A 21,089-nucleotide genomic window follows, 5' to 3' on the forward strand; every position below is an offset into this window, starting at 1 on the left:
GAATAACCATCTTAAAAATGGATATTTTCAGAATTTTTTTGTTTTACTAGATTAACAATACCATGAAGAATCTATACTCTAAATCTCATGCATTCATCTCTTACCGTATTTGAAATGTTCTGTCCCAAAAATTTAAACTTTAGGCGCTCATATCTCAAAAAGTAATGATCGGAAAAAATGTTTTCCTGTGAAAACTTTTTCATTTTGATAGCTTAATGATATACAAATCGAAAAACTTTGAAAAATATCACGATTACAAAGTTTATTTTCAGCCTTTGCACAGCCTTAATCAAGGACTTCATATAGCATCCTCAGATTCAAATAACTACTTCAACAAAATTATTGAAATTAACAAGTTATAAAACGATCATACTTACCGTATCCATTTACAAAATTGGGCAATTCTTCAAACTTTCGCTTTATTGGAGTGTATTCTATCCAGCTTGTATTACAACAGAAGAGTACTAAAGCAATTTATGCAATGTTTCAACAAATAAATTCAAAATTCCAGTAGCCTACTTCCCACGTTCCCAGGTGTACCATAGTACATAACAGTTCCCAAGTAAATTTGCTAGTAATTTTATCATTGCTAGTCTTATGATAAAATTTGCATTTATCTTATCTTATTTGCATTTGTCTTATCCCCAAGGGGCCCCCTTAAGGTGGAGTTCCTAAGCGACGACTAGAACGACAGTCGCTCAACTGTAGCTACACTACACTGTATTGTAGCTAAGCTACAACACTGTATTGTAGCTAAGCTACAACACTGTATTGTAGCTAAGCTACACTGTATTGTAGCTAAGCTACACTGTATTGTAGCTAAGCTACACTGTATTATAGCTAAGCTACATTGTATTATAGCTAAGCTACACTGAATTGTAGCTAAGCTACACTGTATTGTAGCTAAGCTACACTGTATTGTAGCTAAGCTACACTGTATTATAGCTAAGCTACACTGAATTGTAGCTAACCTACACTGTATTGTAGCTAAGCTACACTGTATTATAGCTAAGCTACACTGTATTATAGCTAAGCTACACTGAATTGTAGCTAACCTACACTGTATTGTAGCTAACCTACACTGTATTGTAGCCGAGCTACAAGCTTTCAAACTTTGAAATACTTCACAAAATTCCTGAAGGTATGTCTTCGTTTATTTAATTAAATTTTTTCTCGGTTGTCGTATCTTATCAAATTAACAAAAACCGACCTACATTTCTTATTTCTTCTGAAACGAGAGCTTAGGGGCACCATATATTTTTCTAATAATACCTAGAAATTTGGGGATTCCTACATATTTTAAACAAACATATTTTAAATAGTACAAGGAGTATCCTTAGTTTTTCTCTCCCAATCAGTGCTACTTTGTAGAAATTATAAATAAATAAAAAAATAAACCCCAACACTATAAATACAATACCCCACAGCTTTAGGGGCACCATATATTTTTCAAATAAGCCCTAGAAATTTGGAGATATCCACATATTTTAAACAAACCTCAAAACTTTGGGGAAGATGCTCTAGGAACACTGTATATCTTTCAAAGAAGCCTCAAAACTTTATGGGCACCCAGTTCATACGGTTCCACAATTTAGGGAACACTATATCTTTAAAAAAGGCCCCTAAACTTTAACGACACCCAGCTATTTTCATACATGTGCCACAACTTGAGGAACACCTGTGTTTTTCAAAAATATCCCAAAACTTTAGGATCACCCAGTTATTTTCAAATAGGGTCCACAACTTTAGGAACGCTCTCTATTATTCAAAATCCCCCAAAACTTCAGGGACACCCAGTAATATCAAAAATTTCAAACCCCTTGCTCTGCTTAGCGATGCTGCAATACTGCTCGGCCACTGGGCTTCTGCTATCAGCAATCAGCTGATTCAGCTATCAGCTGACACAGCAATCAGCTATCAGCTGACACAGCAATCAGCTATCAGCTGGCACAGCAATCAGCTATCAGCTGGCACAGCAATCAGCTATCAGCTGACACAGCAATCAGCTATCAGCACCGCTTCAGCATCTCAGCAATCTCCTCTCTCTCTCTCTCTCTCCCAACCCCTCCTCCTTCTCCATCACTCCCTCCTTCTCCCACACCAACTCTCTCTCTCCCTCACCAACACAGCACAGCAATACTCAGCACTGCATAGCAGCATACGCCTGTGCCATACAAATATAAGGTTAGATTTGATTTCAATTCAAGATTTCATAATTTATTTCATCATTAAGAAGAGAAAAATATGATTAGTTTAAGCTAAAATTCATATTTTGACTTCATTTGTCAACAACTGTCAAGCATTGTCAAATAAAAACAGGAGTAATTTTTATTTGAATGAGAATGTTGATTTTAAATCAACATCTTTTATCAATTACCAAAATATTGTCATTAAAATATAACTTCAGATTAGACATAATTTCAGTTTATTCATATGAATTAAATTTGCTTAAGGCTAGGGCCGCACGAGCGCACAAAGTGCGTCCGTTGCAACTTACTTTTTGACGTCCGTTGTAGAAATACATAGAAGTGAATTGGTGACAACACACGAGGTACGTGCGTACCAAGTAACCGAAGTCGTAACGGACGATGATTTTTGAACTGCGCAGAAATGCTACAACGCACGTCGAGACATGCAAAAGTTATTGCTTCGTCTGGTTCCATTGCGTAAAGCCAACTGACGTTGACGCACCACACTCAACGCTCGTGTGGTGTCATTGGCGACCGCCGCAAAACGTAAGTTGCAACGGACGCACTTTGTGCGCTCGTGTGGCCCTAGCCTCATATGGGAAACTGAATTGATTTCAGTTTCATATGAATTAAATTTGCTTTGTGTTTCTATCAATGATAGAACGGTTACGTCCAACGAGACGATAACACAGAGTGAGTTCAAACTAAAACGGAACAGCTGGAGGTTCCATCTCAAAATCAATTAAGCTTAACTGTACTTCTCAAAATCTATTGAGCTTAACTGTACTCCTAATAAACGAAACCGAAGCTACATATCTAATCCAACAGCTTTGGTATAAACTAATACAATTTGAGATCTGATAAGATTTAATATGAAATCACTCTATGTCAACGGCTTCAATTATAAACATTGCTTGATTTGAGTGAAACTTAGAAGTGTCACTTGATAAAACGTTGTCGATACAACAGTTGAATTTGAATAAGAACAGTAAAACACTCATGTTAACTGTGCTTATTAGTTTTTTGTGACAATTAGTCAAAGTATGGCTATATAGTGTATGTCCTTACGACATGATCTATCCAAGAATGCCCTGGTCATTGATCTACACATTGGAAATTACAAATCCAAAACCAATGTTTGAGATGGATATCAAATCAAATAACACATAAACTTATTTTTCATCATAACTTATATTACTACATACATACGGAATTTAGCAGCTTGACTACTCCAAAAGTTATTTCCTGATTAAATTAATTACTTTCAAAACGGGACAAACTTATCAACTACAAAATCGCACATCAAATAAATATTATTTTCATTCGATTATTGGACAATTATTTTTGTGAAACTTTTCATTCGTAATATAATAATATTAGCAATACACAAGAACTGGGAAATATTCAGCTACAACCCAACAAAATTGAAAATTATCATCAATTAAACACACTAGAAATTAAATCTAAATGGATAGTAGTGCAGCATACATATTACGTTGTTCATAGATTCAAACGAGATTGAGAACAAGGTTTTTGGTTATGATTCAGTTTAAATGATTCCCAATCTATTGAGCTATAATCTATTCAAATATACAACTCGAGTTCCAGAATAGATATTGATCAATAATTAGTAGCTGTTCAGATATAATCTCAAAATAGAGTAGATATTCAAATATGCAACTCAAGTTTCAGAATAGATATTGATCAGTAATTAGTAGCTGTTCAGATATTTTTCAAAATAGAGTCAAAAAGTTAATATGATAGCATTTTGAATAAGCAGAGAATTAATCAATGTCATACTGACATAAGAGATCCGGTATATTAACATGCACATTTATTATAAACTATCCAGTACTAATTATATATTTATCAACCCATGAAGATATATTTTTATGGTTACTGTAGCCTATTTGTCCATAGTTCTATACCTGACTAATTACTATTCAATTCTAGACAAAGATTACTAGAATGAAGACTAGCCTTTTACAAAGTGACAACTTTCAATTACTTAAATTACGTTAATAAACGACAATCAATAAAGATCTCAAAATAATGATGGAATCGGAAATTAAATCTTGAGTTAGTTCAAGATTTAGAAAAAAAGTAGATCAATTTTAGGCAAAACAAAAACAAAACCCAGTAAACATTAAGAAATTAACCAAAAGGAATCTGACAAGAAATTTAAAATTGTCAACAAGTACAAAACTATTTATCCAAATTCAACCAATATTACAACTGAAACCTCAAACCAAATTCTCGAAGTAGAACTTCACACATTTTTACTAGCAATAACTTATTTTAAAGAATGGGTCGACAGATCTTTGATCGATTAAATAGTAAATAATTTGATCAATAGCTTTTTGATCATTCAAATTATCAATCATTTGAAACAAAATGTACACTATAGACTAAGAGACTGGACATTAAACTTGATCTACAATATTGATCTAGACAATGACTATCATTAGACACCCTATCTAATTCCAACTATATAATTATTTAGGTGGGATCCTATACACTCAAAATTTGTAATCACACTTTATTCGAAAAACAAGGCCTTCTTCTGTTCCCCGATTTTATTTGAGATGACAATCTTACTTTAAAAACTTTCAAATAAATTTCAACGGGATTCTGTACACTCAAAATCTGTAATCACAATTTATTCGAAAAACAAGGATTTCTTCTATTCCCCGATTTTTTTTGTGATGACACGCTCACTTCAAAAACGTTATCACTTTCAAATAAATTTCAACTGATTTTGTACCCTGACACTATCAGAAACGAAAAGTTTTTGGTGACTTCAAACCCTAAATTATTTTCAAAAAGTCAATCAAATCACTTTTTCGAACAATTTTCAAGTGATTTCCAAGTCGGACTCAATCTAAAGAGATTAATTCACTTGAAATAAAAGCCTCTTTTCAGTCTATAAAATCTTGTAAATAATAATTAATTGTAATGCATGAATTGTAGAGAAAAATGAACCACGAGGTACCTTAGGCTTGGTAGCCAGCAAGACAGCACTGTATTTTCAATCCAGCTATTTTCTTCTCTCGGATTTCTCAGCTCATCTGAACTTCTTCCTGAAAAGAAATAGAATAGTCAAAGATAAAAGAAAATACCTTTGGTAAGTGACTATACATCAAAGACTTATTCTGTTACCTGATTTTATTTGTGATGAAAGAAAATATTATACCTATATTTATTAAATACAAGAGGCGCCAGAGAAACTTACTTATTTGAAAAAATCCTGCGCGGTGAATTGGTCGTTTAGAGGGGTAGGAGGGGGCGCATCTGGAGGGGGAAGTTCCCAATTTTATTCTCGATCAATTAAGTAGCCATCATGCTGTGGTCTAGAGAGCAGCGGGCCTTCGCAGTTGAGAGCTTCTTTTCTAATGGTCGATCACTTGTTATTTCTACGCAACGTGCTGCCTTCCGCGCTCGATTTGAAATTCCTCCTCACAGACTCGTTCCTGGCCGTAATTCGATTCTTTCGTGGGTTAACTCATTACAGGAGTGTGGAAGTGTCGCTAAACCAAGAAATGGACTTCAACGAACCATCAGAAATCCAGAAAATATCGGAAGAGTGAGACAGTCAGTTGTGCGCTCTCCCCGGCGTTCAGCTCGCAAACAGGCAGCTGCTATGGCAATTTCTGACTCCACTGTTCGACGAATTTTCCATGAAGACCTTAAATTTCATCCCTATAAATTGGCTGTTGTTCAAGAATTGACTGAACACGATTTTGTTGCCCGTCAAAATGCATGTGATATGCTGATTGACAACCTGCCTGAAGACGCGGTCATTTTTTCAGTGACAAAGCTCATGCGTTTTTTTTCATGGGGTTATTTGAAATCCCTGGTTTACGTCGATCGACCACGGACCATAGCACACCTCAAGAACAACATTCGCGACGCCATTGCCAACATACCGATTGATATACTGCAACGAGTGGATACCAATTTCTAAAATCGACTTCATCAGTGTATGCACAATGGGGGTCGCCATTGATCTGAAGTCATTTTTCAAGACAGCATGAAAAAAATTGGGAAATTGTATTCTCATATAGCTTTAAAAAAATTAAAACAATAATTTAAGTACTTTTGTTTTTATTGACCTTTCAAATAAGTAAGTTTCTCTGGCGCATTTTGTATTTATAGCCTATAGTGTATATTACAATCCACTAAAATTATTGCTATGCCCAGTCCACATGTTGGCCCAGCCTTGTAACCCAATGTAGATCAATGAAGGCCAGTGACGGTCAGCGCTGGCAAACCACCCATCCACACATTGGCGCTGGTCGACATTGGCCTTCATTGGGCCAACATGTGGATGCGGCATAACAAAACAACAAAATCAAGGAAGCAGTGATAAGAGTTTCAAAATTGTTCGCCCCACTTGGATGTAATGAGCAGGTTTTCGTGCGTCATATGGAGGCCGAAAGTGATTGTTTTCTGAAAAGGCCGGTATAGTATCTTAAGTCACAAGGACGGGAAGGGCCGTTTTGCAGGCGAGAATGATGTTTCTAGTGGAGGCGTTAGCCGAGACTAGAATTTCATTCGAGCACTGCAAAAGACATTCACGTTCAAGTAGCTTACACTATTTTTTGTCATAATAATCTAGAAAATAATAATTGAGAAACAGAGAACATTACCTGCTTGTGCTAACATTACTACATGCATTCTATAAACATAACCTAGTTTACAAGTTTCAAATCAGGAATTTCTTGATCGTAGTTGACAAAACTTCTACCTGGAGCGCTAAAAGGCGGCTTCAGGAACAGTTTTGCTGTTCCAAATTCGGAACTAGGAAACATACTCGTTGTTCCCTAGCTGTTCGTGAGAGCCACATGAACAAAACAAACCCCAAGGCCACTCCAAAAGTTGCTTTGCCTTCAAACCCACGGGATCTACCCCATCTGGGCAGTTTTGGAGGGGCAAAAATAAAAACCCAAGAGACCAGAGATGGGTGAAACTCAAGGCACAAATGTGTGTCAAGAGGCTGAGTGAAGGCTGAGCCAGGCGCCCTAGAGGCAACTTGGCGACCCCTTCCTCAGCGGAAGGACCTTCAACGATGGCCAGGAGTGGAACTCACGTAGGTCACGACAAGCAACCAGGTGATGAATGGGATGTTAGCATAGGGAAAAACTTCTGGTTCTTGTAAAGGACACAAGTATTGGTTTGCCTAACTAACATACTATTTGGGAACACAATTTTATTTATTTCATTTTTTTTATCCCACTGACCACCTATGAAAGGGGTATAAGGATTTGTCAATTATAATCTAAGTCGTCAATCTTTGCATTCTATAATGCAAAAAGAATTCCTCACTGGAATAAGGACAAACCTGCAACAACTCCTCCCTCACCTTAATTCTGAACTTTTCACCTGTAATAGCTTTTATGCGTGTTGGCAATGAATTATAAAGCCGAATTCCTGCACTCTTTACCCCCCTCTCATACATACCAGTTCGATGAATGTCGTCTCTGAGGTTTTGTCTATATCTGGTATTGTATGAGTGGAACAACTCTCCTGTATTGAACCTATCTTTATTCCTATCAATAAAACAAAGAGCCTCTAAAATATATACACCTGGTAGTGGGAGAATCTTTAACTCTTTGAAATAATCTCTACAACTTGCTCTAATAGATTCACCCACCATCACTCTAACTGCCCACTTTTGAATCCTAAATATATGTATTGCATGAGTTGAATTGCCCCAAAATATAACACCGTATGAAAGAAGAGAATGGAACACAGCAAAATAAACACTTCTAAGCGTTCCTGCATCCAGCAATTTCTTCACGGTTCTAAGAACAAATACTGTTGAGTTTAGTTTGCTTTTTAGCTGGTCTAAATGAGGTCGCCAGGAGAGTTCAGAGTCCAGCACTACTCCAAGTACCTTTGCCTCGTTTGCTGAACCTATGTTTCCATCTCTCGTATCCAATACTGCTTCCCGAGCCGTCCTGAATGGAATCTGCTTAGTCTTATTGTAATTTAGTACCAACATATTTGAGGCCAGCCATTCTTCTAGTTTCTGAAGAGCTCTTCTACTTTCAGATTCCATATCATGCTGACTTACTTTTCAATAAAATACTTACATCATCAGCATATAAAACACAGTGTGCTGGCTCAAGGTGTGGTGGCAAGTCGTTAATATATAGAAGGAAAAGCAAAGGACCAAGGACTGATCCCTGAGGGACCCTAGCTTCAATAAGAGACAATAAGCTTCGGTTGACGTGTGGGGTTCTTTGAACCTTTGGATCTTTGAATCCGTCCCTTCAAAAACATAAACATAGTTTACTAACAGCTTGGAATGATGTGAAGCTGGAAAGGATAGCGCTATCTGCTTTGTCCAATGATAGACAAGGATAGTAACACCAATGCTAATCGTGTGCTACTTTTTAAAACTGAATCTAACTTTATATTAATCAATATAGTTATTTGTGCAACTAGTGCGCAAAGTGACAGTTTGCTGCACCGAAAGAAACGTTTACGCCCGAGCCGTAGGCGAGGGCGGAATGGTTTGTTGAGTGCAGCAGAGGAACTTTGCGCACGTATTTCACATTAAGTTTTTCCTACAGTTACCATTGAATATGAAAAGTGGGTAATTATGGGTGAAATTGCCTAAAATCCATCAAATGTTTTTCTGTGTAATTTTATTATTGATAAAAACCTTAATCCTAAAATCCTAAAGTCCTCGTTGTCCTTGGTTATAATATCTACTTAATAATTTGCGCGTTGTGCTTCTCTGCTCACCTCTGCTCACTATAGCAGCCCAGTCACTTATATATATATACCTTATATATATACCTCCTTCTTCATCCATTACCCACATCTGTGGGATCGATGGCGTCATTATACAATAAAAACAACACTTTCATACTCAAGTCAAGATCAAGATGGCAGAAAGTGACTAAGTAGTTAAAATTTGAGTCAGATCATCACTCATGTATTCACGCACTTCATAGTAGGCTCTGACTCTCATAAATCCGGTCACCACTCTCTCAAAATCACGCAAATCCAACTGCTTCACTCCTGCAGGCAGTCTATTGAAGTAGCGTAATGCTGCACTCCCATAACACACCTGCGACCTCTGAAGACGTACCCTCGGGATGTCAAGCAGCTCTCGATGCCTAGTGTTGTAATGGTGCACATCATTCCGAGTCAACAAACCATGCTGATTCTTCTTGACATGCAGCAGGCAGAGAAGAAGGAAGTGGCTGACAACTGTCATAATTCCCAGTCTTACAAAAAGGGGCTTGCAGTGTGCTCGATGTTCACTAGCAGTTATAATCCGTGCAGCCCGTTTCTGCAGCTTAAGTACTTCCACCACCCTTGCTGAATGACCCCACATGAGCAGACCATAGGAGATATGGCAGTGGAAAAGTGCATGGTAAATCATTACCAGATATGCCTCTGTCACATGTCCCCTCAGCTTCAGCAACAAGAAACAAATTCGCGACAGCCTCCTGGTCACTTGTTGGATGTGGCTAGCCCAGTTCAGTTTTGAGTCCAAGACAAACCCTAACAGCTTTACAGGGTCCTGTTCAGCTGGCAGGCTGCGAGACAAACTGCAGATTATGTTTTGTGTCTTGTTCTCATTCAACTGAAAGCGATTTGCCTGGAACCATGAGGTTGAAGATTGGAGATGCTCTGCTAACAGTTCTAGCACATGCTGTAGGTCCACTCCAGATGACAATAAGGACGTATCATTAGCAAATAGCAGAGTCGAGCCGTTGTTGTCCAAGTCATTTATCATTATGATAAACAGGATTGGTCCCAGTATTGAACCCTGTGGCACTCCAAAATTCACAGGAAGTGGGCTGGAAGAAGCTCCTCCAAGAGACACCACTTGTGCCCTCCCAGTCAGGTAGGAATTCAATAGAGACAAAGCTGAGTCCACAATCCCATAGTAATGGAGCTTATCAGACAAAATTCCATGGTCAACGCAGTCAAATGCTCTGCTTAGGTCACAAATCTAAAACTTATCTAATACTTTAGATTTAAAACCGACCTTCAAAAATATTTTATAGACAAAGCCTACTACACGGTGCAGGAGTATTTGGAGGATCATTGAAGGAATCGCTACTATTTTAATTAGTAGACTATATTTATATTTGTAATAATTTGACGACGTTCAACTGTTTGCTTGTGTAATAATGAGTACACTGTGTTGAATGGATTGAATATCTATCTATCTATCTATAAAGAGTCAGTGCTAGGGATTCACCAATCACCATCCTCAAATGCTGAACCAATCCGTTCAGCAACCCGATTTACCGCATCAAAAGTAGACCTCCCTCTGCACTGTTACCAACTTCATTTTGATTTTGCTGCACTGTTGCTCCATATAACCTACTAAGTATTTTGCGTTGCCATGTTGCAAATCTGGAGTGCAGAAAAATTTTTCCCGCACTAGAGCGGAAAAGTGATTCTTTGCGTTCTGTAATCAGTGCAGCAATGGCCACTTTTCAACGTAACTGTAGGAAAAATATATTTACCAACCTGCATTGCTCTACTTAGAGTGCGACCTTGACTTGGAGCGCCCTCTGTCGTTGGACTTGGAGCGTGAACGCGAGCGACCGCCGCGCGAACTCTTGCTGTCTGACCGCGAACGACTGCGCGAGCGTGACCGCGAGTAGGAGCGACGTCGCGACCTGGAACGCGAACGGGAGCGGGAACGGGAACGGCGTCTGCAACGGGAACGTGATACACAATTAAATTCAAAATCATATAACACTAATTATTATATTCAAATAATAATATTAAATATTTATTTTATTTATTTATTTATTTATAAGGTTAGCAAAAAAATACAAGAATTGGAAAAGAAAAACAGGCTATTGCCTAAAACTTCTTCAATTTCCTAATTTGGTTTTAAATTGTCCAAATATTATAGGTTATGTCCATTCAAATTTTGACACCAAATCACAATCTAAAACATAAATTAGAATAAAACAAAAATTTTAAATTTGGATGGATTAATAATAAAAGTTTCTTAAAAACATGAAACAAACTATAAATTTACAAAATAAAGAATAAAAACACTTAATTTTGAGCTCGAAAATATCACATTCACCATAGCTATATTGATAATTGATTGTTGTAATTTAATTATACAGAGTGACACAGAATAACGGGAACTTTTAAAAACGCCATAAAACATTAGTGGAAAGTGCAAAAATGATTTTATTCAAACTAATGTGAAGTTCAAGACTTGCCATTTGAGAATTACCAATAACATCTATCACTTTTTGACAATTGGCTTCACTTCAAGAAGGCAAGATTCACTTTTTGACAATTCACTTCAAGATGGCTTCCTCCTGCATGAATGCACTCTTTAAAACTGTGTAGAGATTTCTGAACGATTGCTGCAACATTTCAGCTGGGATATAATTTCATTCTGAATTGTCTGTTATAATTCAACCACAGTTATTGGTCAAGTTGAGGAAACTTTCGATTTGAGATAGCTCCACAAAAAGAAAATTGCAGGTGGACAGATCTGGCGATTCAAGGGACCAGGAAACGTAACCTAATCCTGAGATTAGCCTACACGGTTACCAAACAATACTCACTCGCACAGTTGCCATCAACTGCCGTGCAGTGTGGATTTCGCTCACAATTTGATCAATAATTTTTAATTAAAAATTAAAACAGAACTCAAAACAAAATCCGCAATATCCCAGATGAGACTTTGCAGCGATCAATGAGGAATCGTCAACACAGATTTGAACAATGTATTCGTTCAGGAGGAACCATATAGAAGAAGTAATTGTCAAAAAGTGATACATGTTATTAATAATTCTCAAATGGCAAGTCTTGAACTTTACATTAGTTTGTATAAAATCATTTTTGCCCTTCCCACTAATGTTTTATGGCGTATTTAAAAGTTCCCGATATTCTGGGTCACCCGGTACTTGTTGATTAATTACTGAGCTAGAAAAGGATAGCGATATCTGCTTTGTCGAGTAATAGATAAAGATAGCAACACCAATGTTATTCAAATACTACCATTATAACGTGGATCTCATAATAATAATAATATCGAGTGACCTGGCTGGCTGAGGTCTGGTGTCAGAGTCTTCAGGTCGCAACTGATCAATTTCAGGGCCTCTAACATGACCTAACGACTGCATTTCAAGGCAGCCGGGAACGACGGCTCAACGTGTCCATCCGAAACACGGGAGTGGCCCCAGAAAAATATCTTTCCCGGGCTGGGATTCGAACCCGGGACTCTCTGGATTATGAAGCCAGCTTCTAATCCACTCGACTACGGCCACTCCGTGGCGGATCTCACTACAGAGCTATTATTGATGACCCTACTAACCTCCTTCTTCGACTACGTCGGTAAGGCGACGTTGGGCGGCCGTAGCGAGCCATCTGAACACGCAGTTCACGTCCGTCTAAAAGGCGTCCATGCATAGCGTCCAATGCATCCTCAGCGTCACGCTTATCGTAAAACCTGCCGAAAAAAATGAAATCAGCTGATAAACTTCCATAAAATACACTACAAAATCTATAAGTTAATGACATTCACTTTGGGGTGACAGTGATGGTTCAACGCTCTTGTTTGCAGATATATCATTGATGTCATCTGGCCGTGACCTTCAGCAGGTGTTGGAGATGTCAGCTGAACATCTGCGGTTTTCAACTTCATGGTTCCTGGCAAACCGATTCCAGTTGAATGCAAACAAGACCCAGCATGTCAAGAAACCTTCCTGGTGATCAAGACCCTGTCAAGCTGCTGGGTTTTGTTCTGGACAATAAACTCAACTGGGCCAGCCATATTCATCATGTGACCACAAGACTGTCCAGAATTTGTTTTCTGCTGCTAAAGCTGAGCGGTCATGTGACTGAGGTCTATTTAGTCTTGGTGTATCACGCGCTCTTCCACTGTTACGTTACCTATGGCCTACTCATTAATTGGGGTCATTCAGCAAAGGTTGTGGACATACTGAAGCTGCAAAAACGGACTGCCCGAATCATCACCGCAAGCGATTATCGCGCAAACTGCAAGCCCCTTTTTGTTAGACTTGGTATTCTAACAGTGATCTGCCACTTCCTACTTCTCTGTCTAATGTTTGTCAAGAAGAACAAGCAGTACATGTTGACTCGGACTGATGTGCATCAACATAACAACAGACATCGAGAGCTGATTGATATTCCCAGAGTACGCCTTCAGAGATCACAGGTGTGCTTCAGGAGTTCGGCATTGCGATACTTCAATAGGCTGCCTACAGGAGTAAAACAGTTGGATCTGAGAGCGTTCGAGAGAGTTGTATCCAAGCACTTGAAAAGCAAGGCGTACTACAGTGTTAGTGAATATATGAGAGATGATTTGTCGGAAATTCTGTCTTGCTAAACATGTCTTATGTATGTTTTTGTTTTTTGTGTATTGTATTTTATGTTTTTGACGCCATCGATCCCATATTATGGGTAAATGAAGATTTAGGTATAAAGATATGGGAGTGTTTACACAGTTGCAGTCTGCCAATGTATGAACACTGCAACTGTGTAAACACTCCCATAAGATGTAAGGGTTTTATTTTTCAGTGCGGAGCAATTAAATGCTGTAATGAAAAACCTCTGCATTCTAGGCTTTATTGATCAGTAATGAATTCATAACAGATTCAAAATTAGAATAAATAGTTCAACATCTGATAACAGAAACATAAGAAGAAAAACACTAGTCATATGATGATTCAATATCATCACATTCTTCCCGTCTTTAGGAATTCAATGAATAGTCTTTCAAATAAGAAGGCATTTTGCGCTCTCTATAAGATCTTCGCAGGGTGCCATCAGGAGGCTCTTGTTCATCACTGAGGGGGAATCCTGTATTTGTTTCATCTTGATTTTCATGATAATTTTCTTGATTGTTCTCAGGCTCTGCGTGATCACTAAGGCTTGATCCTGCATTTGTATCATCTTGATTGTTATTGTTATCTTCTTGAATGCTCTCATCTCCTCGAGGGGCAAGGTTTTTCAATGATACAGTTGTCTCTCTTCCATCACTAAGCCGTACCTTGGCATATTGTGGGTTGATTTGAAGAATATCCACCTCCTCGACCAATGGATCGAATTTACTTCTTCGTATAGGTACTTTCATTAGGACTTTGTTTGAAGGGGCAAGCCAGGTTGGAAGTGCTATACCATTAGATGATTGTCTATAGTGTCGGAACATCCCTTCATGTGGCGTCTCATTAGTAGCCGTGCACAATAGTGATCGAATAGAATGTAGAGAATCTGGGAGCACAGATTCCCAATCAGATACATCCAAATTTCTATGCTTCAATGTAAGAGACACTGTGCGCCAAATTGTACCATTTTCTCGTTCGATTTGGCCATTTCCTGGTGCGTTATAAGGTGATGACATGGAAGACATACTCCTCGATTATGAAGGAATTCCTGCAGCTCTCTGGATTTGAAAGAGGTTCCATTGTCAGTATGTACATAAGAAGGTAAACCAAATGTGGTAAACAAGTTCACAAGGCACTGAATTACAGTTGATGAATTCATATTCGGACAAGGGTATGCAAACGGAAACCTAGAGTACTCATCAATTATTGTCAACAAATATTTGTTTTTAGTTTTTGATGGAAGAGGACCCTTGAAGTCCATGCTTAATCTTTCAAATGGATGTGTCGCCTTTATGAGAGTAGATTTCAATTTCTTGAAAAATTGAGGTTTTATGGCATTACATGTTGACATGAAGAAGTCATTTTTCTGACATCCTCAACTGAATAGGGTAAATTATGAGTTCTTACCCAATGAATCATTCTGGTCACTCCAGGGTGACACAAGTCACAGTGTAGGGAGTGTAATTTATCGGTTTGAGTTGCATTACACACTCTGGAAAGTGCATCTGCTACTTGGTTGTCCTTTCCTGGTCTGTAAATTATTTCGTAATTGTAGCATGACATCTCCAATCGCCATCGTTGTATTTTTTCATTTTTATTTTATTTTGATGAGTCATATCAAACATGAATGATACAGAGCGCTGGTCAGTGATAATTTTGAAGAATCTTCCAAGTAAGAAATGTCTCCACTTTTTAAGAGCACACACAATAGCAAAAGCCTCTTTTTCAATGGATGAATGTTTACGCTCACTATCATTCAGCTTCTGAGAAAAGAATGCTACTGGACGTCCACACTGTGATAGGACAGCTGAAATTGAAAAAAAGAGATGCATCTGTTTCAACCACAAAAGGTTCAAAGTCGTCAATTGTACTAACTACTGCCTTAGAAATCTCAGTTTTGAGTTGATTGAAGTCAGCTATAGCTTCAGAAGTCAAAGGAAAGGTCTTTGCTGTAAGAAGCCGTTTAGCTTTATCTGAATAATGGATATCCATTTGGAATAGTGTGCAAACATTCCAATTGTTCGCTCTAGAGCCTTTCTATTATCTGGGGGTGGAAGATTGAGCAATGGTTTCAGACGTTCAGGGTCAGGAGAAATTGTCCCATTTTCAATTTTATAGCCAAGCAAGCTTATTGAAGTAAGTGAATATTTGCTTTTTTCTGTATTGATTGTAAAATTATATTTTTGTACTGCATCTAAGAATTTTTTGAGATTCAAATCATGTTCCTTCTGATTCTTACCACATATTGTCACATCATCCAGGTATGCATACGTTTTTTCAAGTTTTTCATTATTAATAACATTATCAATGACTCGCTGAAAAGTGGGTACACCATCTGTCAGACCAAAAGCAAGCCTTCGAAATTGATACAAACGGCCACATGCCTCAAATGCAGTGAAAGGTCGATCTTTTTCTCGTAGGGGTACCTGGTGGTAAGCGCTTTTCAAGTCAATAGTGGTGAATACAGAGTTTTTTGAGACCTTAGAAACAATATCTTCAAGACTAGGGAGGGGATATGCGTCAAGATGTGTGTATCGGTTAATAGTTTGAGAATAGTCTATTACCATTCGCTTTTTGTGATTTTCGTTCTTCACTACAAATGCTTGAGCTCTCCAGGGAGACCTGCTTTCTTCAATAATTCCATCAGCTAGCAGTTTCTCAATTTTTTCTCCATGAAACTAGTGTCTTCAAGAGAATGCTTTCGGGATTTAGTAATTATAGGTTTAATGTCTTTAGTTAAAAACTCAAAAAGTGGTGGAGGTTCTATCTTTGCTGGAGCCAGATAATTGATAGTCAATGGGGGTTTAGTTCCTCCAAATGAAACTCTAAGTTCAGAGTGTTGATTAAGTAAGTCATGTCCTACAATAACATTAGCACACAAATCAGGCAATACACTGAATTTTGTTTTGGGGTAATGTTGACCTGAAAATTTAAATGAGCTACACAATAAAAGGAAATGTTCTTTCTTAGTGATGTTGAAGCCATGGACACTGCACCAGTGTAGGGTACATTTCAAGTCCACATTTTTTAGCAAAACAGTGTGAAATAAAGTCTCAGAGCTTCCTGTATCTATCAAAGCAGAAGTAGGAATGTTGTTTACCTGAGCTTGTACTGTAGCATTTTCAAGAACAGTAGAGGCTGCAATAAGCGCCGAAGATGAAGAAGGTTTAGTAGATTTGCAGACATTTTTCCAATGACCTATTTTCTGGCATTTTTCGCATGAGTCATTTAGTGCAGGGCACTGCTGACGTGTTTTATGTCGCTGACGACCACAAAAATAACATTTTTGAAAACTTGAGCTTCCAGTTTTTACAGCTGACAAATTTGTTTCTTTACATGAATTTTCTGAAGAATTATTTGAGTGGCATTAAGAGTTATTTCAGAAGAGTAAGAAGCTGATTGATTTCTGGCAGATTCCAAGGCACGTGCTTTTTCAATAGCTTCATCAAGAGTTAGCTTGTCAAACTCCAAAAGTCTCAGTCTTATCTGATGAGAGCTGAGGCCCCGGATAAATGAATCACGAATGTATGTTTTCCTATGAGTTTCAGAATCAACATCTGCAAACCCACAATTCTTACTCAGTTGTTGTAAAGCTTGGTTATATTGGTCATTGTCTCATCTGAAGACTGTTTTCTAGTTGCCAATTTATGTCTAGCGAATATTTCATTTATTGGTTTTACATATGCAGATTTTAGTGCGTCAATAGCCGAAGTATATGAATTTTGTCGGCAATGTTTGATAAACAGAATAAGATAGAAAGTTGGTAAGCAACCGCAACTTACTTTCATCATCGATGTCTTCTTCGTCAAAAGATGCGATGAAATTCTCAAAAGTCTTTAGCCAGAAGTTCCATTCTTGTAGAGCTGTTGGAGAATTCGGATCACCATCAAACTTGTCTGGTTTCAAAAATTTGTCCATCGTAACGCGAATTTTCAGTTTTCGTTTCCAGAAAAGATTTGAAGATTATACATTTGTTGTTGAATAGAAATTGATTGACTCGTATTTGATAAGATGAATTGATTTGATGATTTTTTGATTACTGATCAATAAATTGTAATGAAAAACCTCTGCATTCTAGGATTTATTGATCAGTAATGAATTCATAACAGATTCAAAATTAGAATAAATAGTTCAACATCTGATAACAGAAACATAAGAAGAAAAACACTAGTCATATGATGATTCAATATCATCACAAATGCATAATAAATATGTAGCTGAGGGTTACACTAGAATAAGCACAAAAAAATTGTAGTAGGAGAGAGTGTATACAATTAGGGTGATTAGGCCTACATTTCAAAACGTGTATTATGTGTAGGCCCTGTACATTCGAGAGGTATATATTACCCTATATCTAGCTCGGCAATTTTATTAAAAGTTAAATTAGTTATTTTATTTAAAGTTAAATTAAGTTAGTTATTTTATTAAACGTTAAATTAGATATCTTATTAAAAGTTAAACTAGCTCAACTTATAAATTTAAAAAAAATGTAAGCTATGTTTTAATGCTATAACAATATAAATACGGTACAAAATAGAGAATCATTGTTTAGTTATGGTTCGTTAGACCTAGGCTACCATGAGTAAAAATAAAACAAAAGGTGTAAGCCTAGGCTATACGGCATACATATTTAGATACTTTCAATTTTTGAGACATCCAGGCTAGCTTTCGAAAATAGAAAGGTAGCCTATGTGCCTCAAAAAATCAATAACATTTTTTGAACGATACCGAACGGTAGCCGAAATAGCCTAGGATCCTTGGGTTAATAATAAAAGATTATAACATAAAAAATTTCATTTTTATAATAATAGATGATTAATTTCAACATGAAATAATCAGGTTTTAAAATCTACTAACAATTCATGGCTTTGCATAGGCCTAATCAAAAATTAAATTAAAACCCATAGTGCTCTGTACTAACCTGACAAATGCGAATCCTCTGCTCTCTCTGGAGAATCTATCTCTTGGGATATAAATGTCACCAACTTCTCCACATCTTTCAAAAACCCGACGTAAATCTTCAGGAGTTGTTCTGTATGTTAGATTGTCAACTTTCAGTGAAATCATACCTTCTATACGAGGCGGTGGGCGTCCGTAACTCATTTTGAAACAGTTCAATGAGCACAACAATTGAATTAAACCACTGTTAAAGCACGAACTTATGTGAAGTTGTGGAGCAATGCAAAATACCTACTCTATTTCACCATTTTTAGAGAAAGAGCTAGTCAAAACAAGCTACAATCAACCCGAAAATTCACCATTTTACTTCAGACTCAACAATCAAGAAGGAAATAGCAGAATGCACAACAAACTCAAGCACACTTTACCATCATGATCATGAAAGTGAAAGTGATTGAAACGAAAGCGTTATTTGAAAGAAAACTATTTATACTAGAATAATATCATTATTATAATTGGAAGAAACACCGACAATTTTTTTAGATTTTTATTCAGTTCTAAGTACAATTAATAAATAGCAAGAAATGAAAGACAATAGAAAAATTTGTCGCATGACTAGTGTAGTACAGTAAAGTTGGTAGTCTGACTCACGTAGTGAATCCATTGTTGGAGGGATAATTTGAAATTTCAGCAATATAACTTGATTTTTTTTAGAAAATGACCTTTGAGTTGGAAATTGATTAATTTATAAGATTATATAGTTTTCAATACATTATAAAATATACATCCAATTCTCAACTATTATTTGGATCAATTTCTGACTAAATTCTTCCTTCTATTTTAAAATAATTTATCTTATAATTATGAATTATTTTAGCTTATTGATCCTTTTTCTTGCTCTTCTAGAAGAGATTCAATTTCAATTTCAATTTATTTTCCTTTACACACATACATAAAATACAAGTAATATTAAATTACAACAAGAATAAACAACTAGCAAAATTAGTACAAAAAAAAAACAAAAATGTCCGTACAAGATGCTAATTCAGAATTGGTGTAAAGGGGTGGGATTGAAGCTCTTCCAACTATGGTTATCCATGTACTAGGAAGGCTTTCAATCCTTGAGAGGGAAAATAAAGGATTAGGAAAAAAGGTGAGGTGGGATGATAGGATAGTTAATTTAATAAAGAAAAATAAATAAAAAGGTCCACACTAGATTGGTAAGTGAGCACACAAAAAACTAAGTTCCTCTTTTACTTTGTTCAATTTACAGGTAGAAAAAATAGTTCGTTTTAATCCAAATACTAATATCATGTTTTATTTTTTTAGTCAATTTTGCGCAGCAGATATATTCTTCAGGAATTTTATTTATCAATTTAGTGCTTAAATATATAAGTTGTCTTCTGATGGTTTCAATGTTTGTATTGTACATAAGATACTTATTTGAGGAGGGTCTCAGATTGTACAGGTTATTGATTGTGTTATTTGTGCAAGGAAAATTAGCTTTATGTTTGATTATATATTTCGCTACATTTATTACGTACAACTGCCTAACTGTTAACACATTAAACTCTTTGAAAGTCAAGTCGGTTGGGTAAAGTCTGGGTTTATTTAAAATTGTTTTGATTATTGATTTTTGAATTATGAAAAGCTCTTCTAAGTGAGAATTATAACAGCCCCCCCATACGGATATACCATACTGAATTATGGACTGGACCAGTGCAAAGTAAACCATTTTTAGATGTTTTGAGTTCAGAATTTTTTTTGCTTCGTAGAATTTATAGGATAGATATCTCATTCTTCTGCAAATAAATTTATGTGTATGTCCCACTTCAAATTTTCATCTATTTGGACACCTAGATATTTGGTACTTTTGACTTTTTTTATAGTAGGGCAGGTGCAGTTATTGTTGCAGTTTGAGTGGAGTTTCAGATTTAAATTCTCATCAGGTTTACCATTGTATTGAATGCGAAGGTGATGTAATTGGTTTTTTCAATGTTCAGGCTCAGGGTGTTTCTGTCCACCAATTTTTTATGAGCAAACAGTTCTGTTCTGCAATTTCATGTACCCCAGTCCAAGATTCCCCATGGAAAATAGCTGCAGTGTCATCTGCGAAAGATATAGTTGTGGCGTTTTTTAATTTCAGCTTTAATAAGTCATTGACATATAATATAAAGAGGATTGGTGATAGTACCGTTCCCTGAGGCAAACCGTAGGAGGTCATTTTGGAGACATCAGTAAGTCCGTCGATTGTTAAAGACTGGGTTCTATCTCTCAAGTAGCTCTTTATGAGTTCTAGAAATATTCCCCTAAAGCCATATCTTTCGAGTTTATTGTAGAAACTATGTGGTATAGTATCAAAGGCTTTTTTAATATCCAGGAAAACTGCTATAGATTTGTAATTGGAATTCAAGTTTTGTGAAACAGTATTAGAAATTCAATTAACGCATCTTCGGTACTTTTCGCAGTCTGGAATCCAAATTGATTCTTATCTATTATTTTATGCTTGTTCAAATACACAACTAATCTCTTCTTTATAATTTTCTCCATGATTTTGCTAGATTACTAATAAGGCTGATTGGTCTGTAGTTACTTGGGTCCAAGGGATCTCCTTGCTTGAATAAAGTTTTATCTTGGCGGTTTT

General features: G+C 36.7%; 2 protein-coding genes across 3 annotated transcripts; both read right to left on the bottom strand.

The window, feature by feature from the left end:
• Nucleotides 1–37: 37 nt before the first annotated feature.
• Nucleotides 38–18,880, bottom strand: LOC111050144 (serine/arginine-rich splicing factor 2). Of its 2 annotated transcripts, XR_005572101.1 has the most exons (5): nt 18,468–18,871; nt 12,514–12,648; nt 10,692–10,879; nt 5,182–5,269; nt 38–2,164 (listed from the first exon to the last, which is right to left on the bottom strand). XR_005572101.1 is itself a non-coding variant. In XM_022336406.2 (4 exons), the coding sequence occupies exons 1-3, from the start codon at nt 18,647–18,649 to the stop codon at nt 10,702–10,704; spliced, it is 495 nt and encodes a 164-aa protein (XP_022192098.2). In that variant the 5' UTR covers nt 18,650–18,880; the 3' UTR covers nt 3,362–5,269; nt 10,692–10,701. The 2 variants fall into 2 exon arrangements, 1 of the variants encoding a protein (XP_022192098.2); XM_022336406.2 differs by lacking the exon at nt 38–2,164 and having other exon boundaries at nt 3,362–5,269; nt 18,468–18,880.
• Nucleotides 8,981–10,412, bottom strand: LOC120352766. Its single transcript, XM_039434959.1, has 2 exons — nt 10,395–10,412; nt 8,981–10,162 (listed from the first exon to the last, which is right to left on the bottom strand). Exon 2 carries the CDS (start codon nt 9,943–9,945, stop codon nt 9,100–9,102), a length of 846 nt encoding a protein of 281 aa, XP_039290893.1. The 5' UTR covers nt 9,946–10,162; nt 10,395–10,412; the 3' UTR covers nt 8,981–9,099.
• Nucleotides 18,881–21,089: the final 2,209 nt, after the last annotated feature.

The sequence above is a fragment of the Nilaparvata lugens genome, chromosome 8 (genome assembly GCF_014356525.2).
Source record: "Nilaparvata lugens isolate BPH chromosome 8, ASM1435652v1, whole genome shotgun sequence".
Taxonomy (NCBI): domain Eukaryota; kingdom Metazoa; phylum Arthropoda; class Insecta; order Hemiptera; family Delphacidae; genus Nilaparvata; species Nilaparvata lugens.